At 36.1% G+C, this 17,236-nt stretch overlaps 5 protein-coding genes across 5 annotated transcripts; 3 read left to right on the top strand and 2 right to left on the bottom strand.

Moving 5' to 3' along the window:
• Nucleotides 1-1,066: 1,066 nt before the first annotated feature.
• On the bottom strand, nucleotides 1,067-4,124 carry EV154DRAFT_496653 (uncharacterized protein). Its single transcript, XM_051600174.1, has 4 exons — nucleotides 3,969-4,124; nucleotides 2,259-3,893; nucleotides 1,359-2,174; nucleotides 1,067-1,308 (listed from the first exon to the last, which is right to left on the bottom strand). The coding sequence occupies exons 1-4, from the start codon at nucleotides 4,090-4,092 to the stop codon at nucleotides 1,196-1,198; spliced, it is 2,688 nt and encodes an 895-aa protein (XP_051461407.1). The 5' UTR covers nucleotides 4,093-4,124; the 3' UTR covers nucleotides 1,067-1,195.
• Nucleotides 4,125-4,660: 536 nt separating this feature from the next.
• On the top strand, nucleotides 4,661-5,431 carry EV154DRAFT_49203 (uncharacterized protein). The gene is made up of 3 exons (XM_051599629.1): nucleotides 4,661-4,868; nucleotides 4,933-5,045; nucleotides 5,102-5,431. Exons 1-3 carry the CDS (start codon nucleotides 4,726-4,728, stop codon nucleotides 5,182-5,184), a joined length of 339 nt encoding a protein of 112 aa, XP_051461408.1. The 5' UTR covers nucleotides 4,661-4,725; the 3' UTR covers nucleotides 5,185-5,431.
• Nucleotides 5,432-8,226: 2,795 nt separating this feature from the next.
• On the bottom strand, nucleotides 8,227-9,633 carry EV154DRAFT_575998 (uncharacterized protein; the record flags this gene model as incomplete). The annotated part of the gene is made up of 3 exons (XM_051606474.1): nucleotides 8,227-8,544; nucleotides 9,063-9,149; nucleotides 9,211-9,633. 3 exons carry the CDS (start codon nucleotides 9,631-9,633, stop codon nucleotides 8,227-8,229), a joined length of 828 nt encoding a protein of 275 aa, XP_051461409.1.
• A 4,679-nt stretch (nucleotides 9,634-14,312) lies between these two features.
• On the top strand, nucleotides 14,313-14,864 carry EV154DRAFT_414094 (uncharacterized protein; the record flags this gene model as incomplete). The annotated part of the gene is made up of 2 exons (XM_051595592.1): nucleotides 14,313-14,432; nucleotides 14,511-14,864. 2 exons carry the CDS (start codon nucleotides 14,313-14,315, stop codon nucleotides 14,862-14,864), a joined length of 474 nt encoding a protein of 157 aa, XP_051461410.1.
• Nucleotides 14,865-16,357: 1,493 nt separating this feature from the next.
• Nucleotides 16,358-17,119, top strand: EV154DRAFT_559744 (uncharacterized protein; the record flags this gene model as incomplete). The annotated part of the gene is made up of 3 exons (XM_051605570.1): nucleotides 16,358-16,461; nucleotides 16,618-16,711; nucleotides 16,838-17,119. 3 exons carry the CDS (start codon nucleotides 16,358-16,360, stop codon nucleotides 17,117-17,119), a joined length of 480 nt encoding a protein of 159 aa, XP_051461411.1.
• Between the last annotated feature and the right edge of the window lie 117 nt (nucleotides 17,120-17,236).

Consider the following 17,236-nt stretch of genomic DNA (forward strand, 5'->3'; position numbering starts at 1 on the left):
AAATATTTGCCACGTGCTACATGTTGTGCAAGTGTAATTTAATAAAATATGGTAAGAGAAGCGTTAGCATATCTATGTTAATCACTTTATACCAAGTTGCCACTGCTTAAAATAATCTTTTTTTAAGTTAACAAGCTGCAACACTTTGGAGAACACCTCATAACTCAGTCGGAACAGGGACTGGGGTCATCCGGACCTTATTCCCCTGTCGATGAGAGCTTATTATAAATTTCGGTCTTATTAAAACCATAAGTGTCATCATACCTTGAAAAAAATAGAGAAAATTATAATTAAAACCTAAAACTGACTTACATCATTTATTCCATGCACCAAAATACAAAATGAATCTACTTTAAGAGCATGTAACTATAAGTTTCATTAAAAATTTAAGCTGTGACAAGGCCAAGTCCTGTTAATTTTAAAATCATAATGTGATATATCTTATAAGCCTGTATTGACCTATTTGTGATAGATGCACAAACTTTTATAGCATATATCACAAATTTCAGTTTACGAAAAAAGAAAAAACAGTTCTTTTCGACATCTGGTAGACCATTAAAGATTTGTTTGGAAGCTTGAAAGTATAGAAAACATATTAGATCAAACACTAACTAGTTAAACATAAACTGTTTATTGATGATTAAAATCATTCATGGGTTAAACATCCTTGAGCCTAGGCAACTTTTTGATGATGGCGCCGCAATTCTATAAATATCGATTTCAGACTTGAACCTGACAGGTAAGATAGTTGATAATTCAGCACTTTCTGATATAATCAGTACTATTTGAAACAGCAAAATTGTGGTCATTTAAAATTAAGAAAAGCTTGTATGGTTATGTTCCATAACTTGTAGTATAGTTGGATACTTCTTCCTTCCTTGGTGGCGATAAAATTACATCATCATCATTTGGAGATACATCAGGCGAATTATCATCCGGAAGTCCTAAAGATCTATCAATGCTAGTTTCTAAACACGGGCGGATTTTTTTGTAAAGACTTAATTTTATCTCGGTGTTAATAAGATTTCTGTCTTCTTAAACATACTAACAGTGACTCACATTAGTGTTAAGCTACAATGTAAATTACATAGATTTATTATTATGGGTGATTAAGATATTATATATGATTCAATTATGAGGGAGAGGGGGGTATATATGATAATACGTTGTTGTTGTTTTTAGTAAGAGGGACGAATTATTTCTTGTCGTTCGAGAGAATTTTAAAATCATCAATTTTAACAAACACACCTCTTTGAGGAAACGTTTGAAAATATCGTTTGCCATCGACAGATCCATCATTATTTCCCACTATACACAAGCATTAGTAACACACACAAAAAAAAGTCTAATAGACTTACATCTTGATTCTAGCTCTACACCGACCCAAACACCTTTTGCAAAATCAACATCACCAATGTACTTGATAGTACCTTGCGTAGGCAAAGGTCTTCGAAGCAATTCAATCTTTTGTCCAATCATTGGTGCATGATTTTTCTTCTTTGGGTTTCCTTCATCATCACTACTATCACTTGTGCTATATCCAAGGCTCCATCTCGATTTACCTGGCGATTTTGCTCTCTTCTTCTTTCGAGCAGACGCTTTTTGAGCCATGTTCATACTATTGTTGTTTACATTGCTGCTGGTATTATTCTGAATGGCACTGAGACGTGGTCCGTGCTTACTTGCTCGGCTTGGGGTATCTGGTAAAGCAAATCGGAGTCGGGTAGGACGAGGAAGATCCTTTTCATTTGTTTCCTTTTTATCGGTGTCTTTAGGTGCTTCAATGGGTAACAATGCATCTGTCAAAGACCCAGTCGATCCATTTCTCTTATAAGTTCTGTAAGCAGGCATGGTATTCGATTTGCGTCGTGGGATAGATACGCGTTCCTCAGAATCCGAATGATGCGACTTGCTTTCCTTTTTCAAGATCGAGTCATGACTACTTGTGGAGGCCGATAAGGATCGTGTACGACCTACAATCTTTGGATAGCTTTTGGGTTCTTCCGGGCCAACCGATAATCTCTTTAACGCAACGGGAGTGACGGTTTCGTGTTCCTTAGAAACTGCCCGTGCAACAGAAGTATTAGGGACCTTTTTAGGTTTGAAGCTAAAAATGGCGGAGGAAAAATCATTTTCTAATGGCTTTGTCAAGTTACGGATCGGTACATTTATATCTATATTTGTGAATATATCTCCTTAATTAGTACTATTTTCCGTATATATATATATAATAAAAAAAAACTTTTTATTTTGTTTACCTTCAGCCAAAAGTCTCAAAATGTCCTTTTCAATTGTAACAAACCCACCAGCAGCCTTAACAGACATCCAGCGTTTGGCGATATATTGTGCGGATTTTACACGACCATCCAATAAGACACTATCCACTGCGACATTGCGTACCATCTCTTGTCTTCCACCTAAATCACGCACAATGCCTTGATAAAGAATAGCAGCATTTCCATCATGAATACCTTCGGTCAATACGCGTTTCAAGACAAATCCCAAAAAATCTACCGAGAAACCAAAACCAATGCCATCGACACATGAAAGTAAGATGGGATATTCGACACAATAGTAATCAAAGTTGGAAGAAATCATATCCACGGTGCTGTGGAGGAATTGGTTTAAAATATTTAATGTGGGTTGTGACCAGGTTGGGAAAGGGTCCGCGCCACGGAGGTAGGAAAGACAGAGATGCAACGAGTGTAGTACACGGACAGAATTGTGTTTGGTAATATTTGCAAATGTTCGTTCAGTGATTTCTGTAATGAGGTTGGATTCAGGCAATGTGACTGATGAAGTCAATGACTGGTTGCTGTCGAGTGTGGGAGTGGGTGAGATGGGTGAAGGGATAGTGACTTTACTGTTAAATATTTGCGAAATAACCTGAGCACCATCGGTCACGGTCGATGTGGTGGTAACGGGTGTGACAGAAGCCATGGAATTGACCAAGATGGCAAAAGGTTTTTGAGACCAAAGGGGAGCCAATGAATCCAAAGGATCTGCATAAAGCGCAATAAGCTTGGATCTCAGCTTGGGAAGATATTTTTCATTTTTGTCAGCAAATAACAACATGGAAGGCAAGAGAATAGCACAATCAGAGCACACACATTTAAAATGATGACAAAGAATAGACATCTTGACCAGTACCGCTTTACATATAGTCTCCTGATGACCCAAGAAATCAGCTGCGGCAAAGACCTTTTGAAGAATGCGTAATTCATGTTTCTTCTCGTTCAGTTTGGACACATGTTTAGATACGGGTACAAAGGAAGGTAAGATGAGTGCATCTGTGTAAAAGTAATGAAGGATGACTTGTAGTGTGGTAGATGAGAACAGGTCGGAAGGCATGTGAACTGAGGATGTTGATGCTTCTCTAAACTCAGTACAAAAGACGGCATAAAAATAAGGTGACTGACTTGCCAAGATGAAACGATGAGCAGGAAAGGAAGCATGATTTAACGGAAGATCCTCTTTTTTGGTAGCGTTAAATATATTGACGACAACATCCGTAGCTATTTTCTCATCCATCATTCGTTTGAGATCTGCAGTCCATTGTTCTGTATCACTCATTGTGGTCGAAATAGGTAGTACAGGCATAGCCAATTTGTTCTCGAGTAGTGCAATTTCATGTCGAATAGAAGCCTCTACTTCAGATTGCAGAGCAGAGGAAGCTTCGGTAAGTGATAGACCAGCAATGTGGGAAGATAACAAGGAGGCTTCGTCTAGAGGCGCCGAAAAATCAGCAATGTACCAAAAGCGGAGAAGTTGACGGAGTGTTGTGTAAGGGATGACAACACTAATGTCCAGATAAATGGTTGGATCATCACTTTTGTCTAAAACAGACATGTATTTATTTCTAAAAAGCTCAGGTACTCGTGCCAATAAAAGTGCTAAAAAAAGTAATAAAAAAAAAAAAGGTTATTTTTCACTCTGATGTATGAATAGATACTTGTATATAATCTCACCTTTGTGAGCCCACAAGTCTGGTTGATTAGGGTATTGAAAGCATACATCCGCTACATATTCTTGAGCATTCTCCAATACATGAAATAATGAATGTTGAAGTGTCTTGGAAGGACGTTCGAACATGGACGAAACAAATGAAGAAAGAAAGAAAAGATAGATTGGGAAAGGGAGAAAAAGGGAAAAAAATAAATCCTAAACATTTTAATTTTATGGGTTTGGATTTTGTCACACACGAGAATAAAAGAAAGTCATGAAGTGGCGTGTGGTGGCCGAAATGATGCATGAAAACGTGGAAGGCCTACCAACTGTTTTAGCCGGGTAAACGGTGTTCTCGCCAAGCATTTCCCGCAGACATCATATTTTTCCACATATGCCATCTAGAAATAACCCTATTTTGGTATTCATTACAAATTGTGATTTATAATGTGGCACATCTGCAGCGTGGCTTTTCAAGTGGAGAATGTCTGTTGATCTGTATCCAGTAATCTTCATCGTGCTTAGGAACAATAGCTTACAAATAAAACCATAGTAACAATACCTTCTTCTCTTTTAAAACTCATACTTGCATATGCCTATCTCCCGGTTTCTGGTAACTAAGAAAACTGTTCCACACCCCCAGGGCCGATTATCCCTGACATTTAAATCTTTCTGACTTTTATACTCCATACCCTCCCTATACACACCCTCCTTCTTGTCCCCTGGTCAGAAATAATTTTCTTTTTCTTTTTCTTTTTACATATTCAACCTTTTATAAAAATGTCATTGAGAGCAGCACAAAGCACACGTGAAATCTTGAAGCACTTAACTTCTGGCCCTGGTGCTGCCAAGTTATCACCTAATGTCTCTAAAATTGCCTTGACTTTTGCTTTAAAGGGCAAGAACGAGAGTGCCGGTGCAAGGTAATTTTGGATAAAGGAAGCTTGATCGATCTCCTCAAATCAACACTTGTTAATTTTTATCTAGACATTTCTTGCAAGAGAACCTTCCTCGTATCAGATACAACAACCCTAACGTCGAATACCAAGTCAGCAAAGTTTTAGATTCTTCCATCAAGCCCACTGTTGCTGTTCATTTCTGTAAGTCTAATGAAAAGAGAAAAGAAAGAAAAATACTAACCATTACAAAAAAAAAGCCAACGGAAGATCCAAAGTCATCGAAATCCCTAGAGTTCAATCCAACGTCATTGTCGATCAAATCTTCACTGCCACCGCATAAATTTAACACCACACTAGATGAAAAAAGCAAAAGAAAGAATAAAAAAATCTGTATACTATCAAAAACTCATGGAATACAAAATATTAGCATTGTATTTTGTATGTGCTGTACTTACTGCTTTGAAATTTAATGGTTGGATAGGGTAGTGGATGTAGTTTACAGGCTGTAGTGTATGTTTTGAGCAGACATGTAAGAAGGCTTTACAATAAGCTAGCAGTCATTTGACAGCTGATAGGTGACGGGATCTTAAAGTGGTTTAAGGAGACATGCCCAAAAATAGTATAAAACGCATAATGTATGTGATTTCCGGGAACTTATAAATGAAGCTAGTAAGGAAATGATGCGACAATCAAGAATAAGCTCACATCTAGACCTTCACCGCATGTGATTCTTGTTTATCTAAAGTAAAAGATTCCGCTCTTTTTAGCGCCCTTTTTTTATTCACATGCATGTTTCATAATTGACGAAAAGCTCTACGCTTCGCCGATGATTTATGCAATCGAAAAGAGTGCAGTACTTCCACCATCAATTGGGACACTTTTATGAAAATGTTGGTCGGATGTTAAAAAATATTGGATTACAAGCGTTTTTGTTTTACTCGCTAATTTCTAGTGGAGTGATAAGCATTGTAAATAAAAATGAAAATAAAAAACTGATCATCATGAAGCTATTTATCTATAAGCCATTATTAATCGATCGGACAGTACGGAAGTGAGAAGGTTGTTTCAGATAACCTGGCTTATCACAGAAGGATGGATGTGTAGGATGGACAAATAACGTCAGATCCACTAAAGAAGTATGAGGCTCGTTATTTTTGGTGTACCCATTGTGTTAGTTTGTATAATATTCCATCATGCTCCTTATCTTTTCCCAAGGGATAAAGTTATTTTACTTACAGATGCATCCAAATTGGTCAAGTCAGGATAACTTTTAATAATACGGAACTGTTCACTGATTGTTCTTTAAATCTTGATTGGGTTTTGGGAAGAACGGTTCAAACGGCCAATTAACAATGATGAACTACTGTTTGCAACTAAACCCACCACAGCAATCCGCTGCTGCTGCAAATCGTCTACTGGCAAAGAAGGTTTATCATTTAACCTCGTACTATATACACTTGAGGTATAAAGTGTACTAGCCGTATTGTCGTCTATAATAGTTACTTGATGCATAAAGTGTACTTACATCGTCGCTGTAAATACTGGAAGCATAAACTGAGCTGTCCTCATTTGCTAGAGATTCTTTTGCCCTTACGAAATGTTCTCAAAACAGAGATAAGCGAGTGAGGAAAGAAATAAAGAAATAAATTTGACTCAGCAGACAAAGACTGTGTACCTTGCATTGTACCACTGTATGTAATTTTCGTATGCAATCCATTTAAAATCTCAAGTGTGCATGATGGCCATTATTTATTTAAAGTCGACCCAACAGACAAAGACCGGGCGTTTGTAAGGATATCTTTTACCCACCTTTCATTCTGAAGCTATTGATCCTTCTTTTATTGGACTTTCGAAATGCTGTGTATCCGCTAGCTTATTTTTGACATAATAAAAGAAGGTGTGAGTGCTGAGGATATTATCTAAAGAATAATGTCTAATCCAAAGCGTAATTTTTACTGAATATCTATAAAAAGTACATTCCCTATAATCGTTCCTATAGGCAGTTTCCACTTTTCTACATTATTCAAAGTTATTAAAATACATAATTTGTCCATGCTGTTATATCAAATAATTTAGAAGATTTTTAAGCTTCTCAAATTATGTTTGACAGCAGTTTCAAGCATACGTAATCGCAAAACTGGCCTATAAATCCGATTAAGTCCTGCTTCATAGCATCTGATAATTATCCCCAACATACTTACAAAGCGTTCACTTTAGCTTGTTGAAAAAAAAAAAGAAGTAGCTCTGTCAAAACCCATAAGAGATAGACGAAACTCTGGTATTTGTAGAACTCACAATCTCAATCATTTATAGAACTCGCACTCCCAATCATTTATAGAACTCACACTCCTATTCCTTTATTGTTTGCTTTAGTTTTTTTCTTCATCAAAATAGCTACCCTATTCTTGGGATAATTGAATTTAGGCATGACTCTTTTCTCCTATTTTCAAGCGGTAAGCGATTCCATAGCCTACTTTTTGTACTCTGGGTATCTTTTAGGTGTGTGTCTAGCTTTGCTACATAATCTAGCTCTACAGTCTTTGAAAACTTTAAACGCTTTTCTTAAGGACAACCAATTTTTCCTTAGGGACAGCCAAAGTCCACGTAGTCGCAACGTAAGATCTGTGATTTGGATGTTCTGTAGACCTGGGAACAAGAATATACAATCAAAAACAATGTAACATTTACGAATAAATGTATATTTAACAATTTATACTTATTTTGACAATTCTATCATCACTCTTTCACCTTTGATCTCGCTTGATCTTAATCATTTACGCAGAAGTATTAAACGAGAAGCTGAAAGTAAGCTATAATTAAAACACACATTTATATTGGTTTATTATATGTTGGGTGTAACAAATTTGTATCCAGTTCGACACGAAAAGCTATATTTTACTCTTGGTGCCTATTAAAGCATCATAATTCAACATCACGGCATGGACATCCTGGCTGTGCTTAAGAAAAATGATTGTCCCTGAGAGACCCGAAGATCAAATCATTATGTATACATATAGTTATTTTATGAATAAACCTGGAATTGCATGAAGCTTTATGCTACAACTAAACTTATATTAAGTCATTTACAAAAGATTAGTAGTTTTTGAATAGAGCCAACATTTAAAAAAAAATAACAGTCCTTGTTTCAGTTGCTGATTTTCGTTGAGTGAGCCAAAAGTCGAGGCCATATCCCAATACTCGTCTTATGCAATAACATATACTAAAGACATAATGTGTATAATTATTATTTAAAAGACACTGTCCAGTTTAAAGCGACTGTGCAAAACATTACATCGGCCTCTGTTCGTCTGCCTTATATAGAGCATAAAATGAAGTCTTAATACGTATTTGTGAAGTGACAAGTGATTTTATTTAGCAGTATCTAAGAGTCTGAATAGAACAAACTAAAATCAGGTGAGTCCATATAACTTTTGTCGTCACAATTGATGGGCGGTTCATCTGTGAGAAGAAGAAATTGCATGAATGATGTTCTGATAGCCAACTTTTTGATATCAAAACAACGTATATCAATAGTGTGGGCCATATAATCATCCTTGGAAGCTTCAAATTCTAAGAACGAAGACCCAACCAGTAGTTTATTTGTAGAGACTTTATAAAAGACAGATGTAGCCTTTCTCTTTGTTACTTTAGTAATAACTTTTCTTTGTCGTCGGGATCGAGGTCTGTGCTCCACATCAGACTACCAAAAGAAGTATTGGGCATATCAATCACATAATTCTTTGACAACCAACAAGCGTACCTATCGCCTATACTACAACCAATAAATGTGGCGAACTGTACCATGCTGGGTAAGCGGTGTTACTAGCGAGTTTCAGTAAAAGTAATAGAAGAAAATAAAAATAGAGTTTAAGATAAAAGTTCTTAAAAAGTGAGCACCAGACTATATAGTTGTCGACTGAAAAAGATAAAATATAATTATATAAAAGGTTAATTTATACGACGAAATCAGATAAAAGTAGTGTTCGAAGGAGTATAGTTAAATACAAAAAGGAATAGCTACAATGATGATTTTACAGAAGGAAATTACAAGCAATTATAATAAATACAAAATTTTAAAGACTTAAAGTATTAAGACTTATTCAGATTAAAGTAAAAAACAAACTAAAGATTTTTTTGATTATTTTTGAGGTCCTTTTATAAGAAAAGGACAGAAAAGCAGCCAGAAAAATATAGGGATCTGAAGTCAAAAGGACCAACCGAATAAGAAAAAGGTGGTGTAACAGCGGCTAGACAGCTGACACAGGTAATCTTCATCAAATCTGCAATTCTTGAATTGGATTCGTCCTAGAGATCGAATCGGCTTGACAGAATCTTGTTTTTCATATATGAATCTGCTTTTTGAAACCCACAATGTATCTAAACGGGGACAATAATCCGAAATAAGATCAAACAGATTATCCTCAACCGAATTTTTAATATCTGCATCTAAAGGTATGATCGCATCGCCTTGTGAGCCAGCATCAAAATCCAATGCTTTTAAATTTGGTCCAAGGGTCTTAATCGCGTTTTTCTTTGGACAATCAACAAGGCGTGTTTTTCTGTCACAATTCAAAACAATATGGCGTGTATAATTGTCTTTTTGATGCATATTACGAATTTCGTTTTTGCCAGTGGTATTGTAAAAGATTCCGAAATATACCTTGAAATCTGTATCGAATTCAGATAACCAGTCATCTGCTAATACTTGGAGGTTTTCATACAAGTTGGGTATCTTGGAGAAGACCTCAACGTCCTTTACAAACAGATAGGGTATCGCGCAATCTGTCATTGAGGCCACATACGTCAAGAATTGTATCCAAAGTTCATTAGATATTTCTACTCCTTGTGTTTTGAAGTGACCCCATTTTTCTGCGGATAACCGTTGAACGCGATTCTTTTGGATACATTTTTTAAATAACCATCAGCGTATCTAAATGATTTCACTTTTGGGAACAAACGCAAAACGTACTGGATAAGTGTGGAGCTGATTGTCAACATTTCGCTTATTTGTAGAGACCGAACATTTAAGAGAGGCTGTAATTGAAAAGGTTCTGCAATACCCAGATGTTTTCCTACATCATCATCATCCCATTCAGCTACAAAGCATACAGAAGTTAAGGAGTAACAATATTGTATCTTTTCCAAGACCGTAAAAAGGTTACTATGATTTTCCAGTTTAAAACAAATTGACTTGAGACTTTTGTATATCTACAACTCGTTTAGTGTCTCGTTTTGATCAAAGGTGATTTTGGTTAAAAAGTAATCAGAAAGGTACATATCTTCCAGTGTATCTTTCAATGCATATGTGACATGCCCATGAACGCGAATATCATCGGGATCACTGGAATCGTATGGAGGGATTCTTCTTAACTTGGTTCCGTTTCCGGCCAAGACTTCCAAAAGCAATTTGGCGAAAAATGAACTTTTTTTATATCTTGGTTGTTCCAGACAGGTGATATTTGGACAGGATTTGAATAATCGTCCCAAGTTAAGCTCCAGTTGTTGTTGGTCATCATATAAGAGTTGAAACTGTTTGACGGAAATGTCTAGACCTCGGTTATTTTTTTTAAACGTATTTTTTTTTATACCACTTACAGGAATTCTGGCCAGAAGACCAGCAGACCAGTATGATTGCACCTATTTACAGTCCAACCCCAGCTATTCACGGTTCGTGAGTTCCAAAAACTCAAGTACTCTGCCTAGGAGGTCGCCCTCCTATAGCAAAGACTAGCCGCAGCCGCAATATCACAATTATATATCTTTTTCAATTTAGCTTCTTTTCAAAGAAACAAGAGTCATTACTAAACAAACCTTTTTAAGTGATCGGTTACTTTCATATGATAAAAGAAGTATGTTAAGGGAAAAGAAAAGGAGAAGAATAAAGTCTGTGAACCAGCCTTATTTATAGATAAACAAGCTTATGTCAGGATGATTTCATTTGTCTATTTTATCATCCATAATGTATGAGCCTTTACTTAAAACAGAAACACTTGCAAAAACCTCCCAAAAAAACAATATGGCAATTACGAATAGATGTATATTGAATTATTTATACTTGTTTGACAATTCTATCATCACTCTTTTGCCTTTAAGCTCGTTTGATCTTAATCTTTTACGCAGAAATATTATGGTAAAGTCCAAACGAGAAGCTGAAAGTAAGCTGTAAAACACATATACTGGTTTACACTTTGTTGGTTATGATAAATTCTGTTACTTCGGGCCTGGCCTGAAGTTATTTATTTTGTTTACAAAGCATGCGCGCCCTAATCAATGTGAGTCTATAATTCTTCTTGCATATGTCAAAATTCTGAGGATCAGAAACATCTAAAATGTAGTAAAATTATTGAATGACTCTTACAAGCTGCATTTTTTGTCTAATTCGGGGTAAGTTGGACAAGCAAGACAGATATCAAAGCTCGATTTTCTAATTATTCTTTATATAAAAGTTGTCCGTTTTGATGAAAATTGTTCATTATAAAATAGATGATTTCGCTTCGTGCATAATACAAAATTTGTGTACCTACGTTTAAAAACTCCAAAGACAAGTTAAGTCTGAAAGACGGTAATATATATAAAAAGAAAGTGACCAAAGCAAAATGGTTTTTAAAATCTCCTTCTAGAAACATGCTCGCTCTTCCAATAATTGGTTTTTATTGAAAGAGTTGTCATGTCTTGAAAATCTGTGGTTTTCTGATACATTCAAGTGTGGAGATATTGTATAAACATGCGCTAGAAGCAAATGCTAAATCATGCACATTAAATATAAAGTTGGTAAAAATTTAAAATCTAAGCGTAATAATAACTTCTAGCCAAGGCAATTTATTTAATTTGATAGCCTCATCTCTCACATTCAAAAAAAGCACACCATCAAGAAAGTGCATATCTTTATACGATGGAATACACAAAGCTTACGATAGTATCAATTTATAATGATATCCTCAGCGCACGCGCTACATTCTATAAGAAAAACTTCACCTTCACTTTTTTTTATACGAAAAGTACTCAAGCTTCAATTTGTCGATGAGTCTTTAGCAATTCTCTCAAACACTCCTTGGGTATAATACCCTCAACAAGGTCAAAGCGATATCATCTTTAAAGGATATTTCCTTGGCCATTACTGTACACGCTTTATGCAGTATAGTCAAAACGCTGTTGAACCCATGTGCTGATGGCATTACTGTTACAAAGAATGGTTTTCTTGCTGCAGATCCCCCCCCCCCTTTTTTTTGTACAGTAGTTCTTTGGAAGAAGCATTCACCTTTAAAATTGTTACGGTAATCATGAAAAAGCTCTGACTTGATGGATCGCTCTTTAGAGAGAAAAAAAAGGGAATGTTAGCAAGACGATTTTAACCTTTGCTTTTCAGGTTGTCTTTAGTCCATGTTACAAGCAGGTAGGCTAAGGCACTCACTGTCTTGGGCTAAAATAATGCGTCAATAAAAGCTATAATGGCTTTCCTTGAGTCGAATATAGTTTGCATAAAGTGGACACAAATAGTTTATATTTGTGTGTTGTATAAAGTGTAGAGCTGTGTTGTTTGATCTTTCTTGGCCATTACGTGCTATTGTTTGTATGAAGAATGGCATTTTAAAGCACACGAAAGAAAAGCTGCTTTTCAAAAAAAAAAAAAAAAAATCTATCCCCGCTTTTATAGGTCCGTTTTCATGCACTCTTTTTTTTTGTTCAGGCACTGTAATTGTAGCTTCTTGAGCAAAAAAAGATACAAAAATCAACTGTAAACAATCTTTCTGAGTATTATGATCTTTTAATATATGTTTTGTTTAAACTTTAATAAGAAAAGAGCAAAAAAAAAAAAAAAAAAAAAATAGTCGGAGAAAAAGTTTTTATTTTTGTAACCACAAGTTGAGCTCTGTATAATTTTTGCTGTCCTATTAAGAAAAAAAAATATTTAGGTAAAGTAAGCTTGTCAGTGCCGTTTCCAGCTGCGGCGCTGATTGAGTGAGCTCATAGCCGCATAGGGGCATGGGCAAGCCGAAGGCCCAACGGCCTAGGAATAATAGAGTGATAGAATAAAAAAAAAAAAAAAAAAAAAAGTCGTTTTTTTTTTTTAATCATGCACGCTTGGATATTCCCCTCTTTTTTTTTTTTAAATAAAAGAACCTTTTCTCACTTTGAAACTCAATGCTTTTATTTTTAAAATGAAGAAGAAAACATTTGCAGAACTCAATGGAAAGTTAATCTATAGAGGAGAACCTTGTTCCTTGTTACAAGTTCACAATTGCTTTTGATTTCTTTTTGTTCATCCAAGCCATAAAGTTTCGTTGCTTGTACGAGAATCTGCACTCAGCTACCCGATAGCATCCATTTTGCGATTGACCTGTTTCAATAATGCCTTACTTGGTCAAAGTTCATTTGAAAGAAACTGTGTCGTCAAACGAAGCTTTTCTCGTAGCTTTTTATAGCAATATATCCAGACATACATCAGGAAACTAACGTATGAACCCACTCTTAGGATAGTGTAAAGCCTGCAAATTAAATATGTAAAAGATTACGGTATATGTGATGGTACTGTCAGAGTTTGGAATACAGAAACATTAAAATGCGCTTATCTAATCCAATCATGTCACGACGTCAGTGACATCTTTTCTGTCGTCTATTATGACACCACCAACAAAATCTATTTCGGTAGCCAAAACACCAGCATTCAATGGTACGATTTCGCCGATCCACAAACACACGGCTCCAATACAGATATTTAAATCGTTCCCGATTCACCTCGTAAAGTTGGAACCATCAATTTCTTTGAGGATGGGGAAGGTCATGACGATGAGGATCGATTACAAGCCGAATCAGACAGAGATGTGATTAAATGTGTTATCCGTGAAAAAAACGTATGCAGTAATGCACATGACGGTTATTTATATTTATTGCATGCAAACGATATTCCCAACATGGAAGGTGAAGTCCTTATCAGTGGCTCCGGTGATGGGCTATCCAACCCGACGGCATCAAATTAGTTCACATATTAAAGGGTAACCCAGACAAGGGAGTGTTATGTCTAGCATTATCAGAGGATGGTTATCTGTTCTGTGGTGTTCAAAGTGGCGATGTTCAAATTTGGGATTTAGAGACGTATCAAATGATTCGATCTGTCATGGCTCATACGGATGGTGTATTGGCCGTATCTGTCGAAGGTCCTGGATTTGTAAGTGCTTCGGCTAATATATCCATCAAGATCTGGAGTGAAGGATTTTAGTTTAGAGAAAGTTTATGTGACTATGAAGGCATTGTCTTGTCCTTGACTACGTCTGGAAATTATTTGATCTCGGGCAGTAATGATCATTCAATTAAATTTTGGGATTTGCCCTGTTTCACAAACACATCTTTTGAGCCCTTCAAAAGACCAAGTGCTGGATTACAAGATGCTCCCTCATCCAACGGTAAAAATAAAAAATAAATCTTCGGCGTATTATAGAATTGTACTGATGCATTTTTATTATAGATACCATGTTGTATGTTTTGGAGAAATGGATCGCTATGCGTACAGTCAGTGGAAACACTAAGTATATGGAAGAGTGTAGAAGGGGAGCACGTTTCCTCAAGAATATTCTTCTACAATTAGGTGCGGTCAGTCGTATGATAAGATGGTAAACAAAAAAAAAAAACAAAAAAGGACACAGAAAATTAAGACATCGTTGGGGATAGATTCCTGGTGCTTGTGGACGTACTCTGGTGTATGGTAAATTTATTGGTAAACATCGATCCAATGATAAATCTGTCCCCACTGTCCTGATCTATGGCTACTATGATGTAATTGCAGCGGAAAATGAAAATAATTTGTGGGGTACAGATCCATTCAACATGACAGGTAGAAATGGTTATCTGTATGGTCGCGGTACAAGTGATAACAAGGGAAAATATCCCAGCATCTATTTTTTTTTTTTATTTAAAACAAATCATAACTTATATATTATAGGGATCAATCCTTGCATCGATTTTTGCTCTGAACGAGTTGTTAAAGGAAGGTCTTTTGGATGTAAATGTCATCTTTTTAATTGAAGGTGAAGAGGAAAGCGTACGATTCGTAGCTAATGCAACAATCCCAGAAGATCCACAGACCTGCATCTATGAAAGATGTCTTGTCGATGCTGTCGAAATTGCTGTAGTCAAGAGATCTTCCGCTGACGATTTTGCGATTGACAACCATGACCAAAATGCTATTGACATGTCACAGCGCCCATTAATACATGTTCCAGACTATGAATCTTCGATGCTTTTAAGCATTAATAAGTCAAAGTTTGGTAACTATTGGCGGTTGCTAAACACTAACTGAGACTTACAAAAACTTCCAAGCCCTTAATCGTCTCGTCAATCGTAATCGTTTACAATAAGGGGGGATTTTTTTTTTAAAAAAAAAAAGTCCGACCAAAAAAACGTATTTATTTGTCATCACGTAATGAGAGCTTGTTTTTTTTTCATTTGAACGTATTTTTTCTGAACTAAATAAGTAAGAAAAAAGTTGTTTTTATTGAGAGAAAGTTATATATATATACGCCCAGAGGAGCCATTGTCTTTCCGGGTTAACTCACAAACGGAGGAGCGATAAAGATTAAGCTATTGGATTTGATTTAAAAAACAAATAATGCATACTATCCCAGCTTCCTCATTGAGGATAGCTTGTGCATCCTTGTGATTGATTATTATTAAAAAAAATACAGAGTTCTAGACAGTTCCGTGATCGACTGTGGCTTATTGTTGATGAGTTGATTTTTTCTATCCAATTCCACAATAAAATGGGAACGCGAATTTTAAAAATATATCTTTTCTCTTCTTACCTGTGGGGAATAGTAGCCCATCCGAATGTTTACAATGATTCAATAATTTTACTTTTAAAAATTATTGATTTATCTTAATTCTTTTGTGTCATGCAAATGGTAAAACGATCTTTCGGAAAGTGTATACAAACCTTGTTAACTTATAAAACTTTTATTAGGAAAACCAAATTGATTATATAAAACACAACTATAAAAGTTTCGACTATCTTGACTTTTTTTTTCAATTTTTTGCTCTACAAAAAATTCAAGTGAATCTATTGCGTTTTTCAAGACAACAATTGAAACTATAAAGAATGAAGCAGCTCATAATGGTAAAAACTGTAACTCTGATCTTTTGATTTGGTGTGAACGTGTTGAAGAAAATGATTGCGCAGTATTACAGACTGATATTCTCAAATCTTTGTGGCACTTGAAGGACTTTCAAAAATTTCAATGAATCCTATCAGCTCGGGATCTTAAAAGAAATTGTTAAGTCCTCTAGCAGCAGCAACGATAAAAGGGAGAGAATCATCCCAATGGCTATCCCTCGTGTTGAACGTGATCTAGTGTTGTTTGGATCTATCAGTGTTTCGACCATATTAAAAAAGGATGCGATCAATAACTTCAATTTATCAATTTATTGGCTATTGAACAGTTTAGGATCAGTCTCGGATTAAACTCAACGATCAATTTAACCAATGTCAAATTTGAGACTTTATCTTACCCATGTAAAAAAACATGATTCGTGATGCAAGTACGGTGGTGATTCTTGCTGGTGATCCAATGCTCGGAGGTGGTGACATTGGTGGTAGACCAATGCTCGGAGGTGGTGACTCGCGGTGGTGAACCCATGCTCGGAGGTGGTGATGCTTGGTGGTGAGTCAATACTTGGTGGCGGTGTTGCTTGGAGGTGATAAGAATCTGTGAATATGCCAGCAAGTCCTATTCACCAACAAAGAATGGTCTATAATCAAAGCTACTTATGCTTTTCGACTTAGGGATCGCTCCAAGTTACCAGGAGAGTTTAAGTCTGAACTTAAGAAGATCAAGCGCGATATTGAAGGCCACAATTTAGATGCAGCATACAATCATGTCAGAACTCTAGAGATCACAAGCAAAAATGAACCTACTAAACGATAATGTGCGATCTATGCTCATGTAATACGTGTTTACAAAGAAAGAGCTTATATTTTAAGAACTATTAGGGTTAGTTCAGAGGCTGATTTGCTTATCGAATTATGGGGAGAAGTATTTGAGCTGCTCTTTGGCGGAAATTCAGATATTTACTTGAGGTGGGGAGAAACAATATCAGGTGTCACAACTCTACAAAAGAAACTCAATAGATCAGGTGATAAGAATGTAGTAGGAATGAAAGTCGACTGTCGAGCTGTTGTATTTTTTGAAAAGGAGAACCTGGAAATTGACTTGATGAATATGGAAGCTGCTAAGGTGTACAACGATGATAAAATCTTCCAAGATCGTGCCAAACTTGTTGCCTAGGCCACATGGTCTCTTGATTACTTTCTGGATTCGTCTGCAATCACAGCAGAAAAGAAAGCTAAAATTTGTATTCCCGTCCTTCAGATCCCTGGTGCCAAGTGCGAGTTATACTCGTGC

The sequence above is a fragment of the Mucor mucedo genome, assembly GCF_025094135.1.
Source record: "Mucor mucedo strain NRRL 3635 chromosome Unknown EV154scaffold_13, whole genome shotgun sequence".
Lineage (NCBI taxonomy): Eukaryota > Fungi > Mucoromycota > Mucoromycetes > Mucorales > Mucoraceae > Mucor > Mucor mucedo.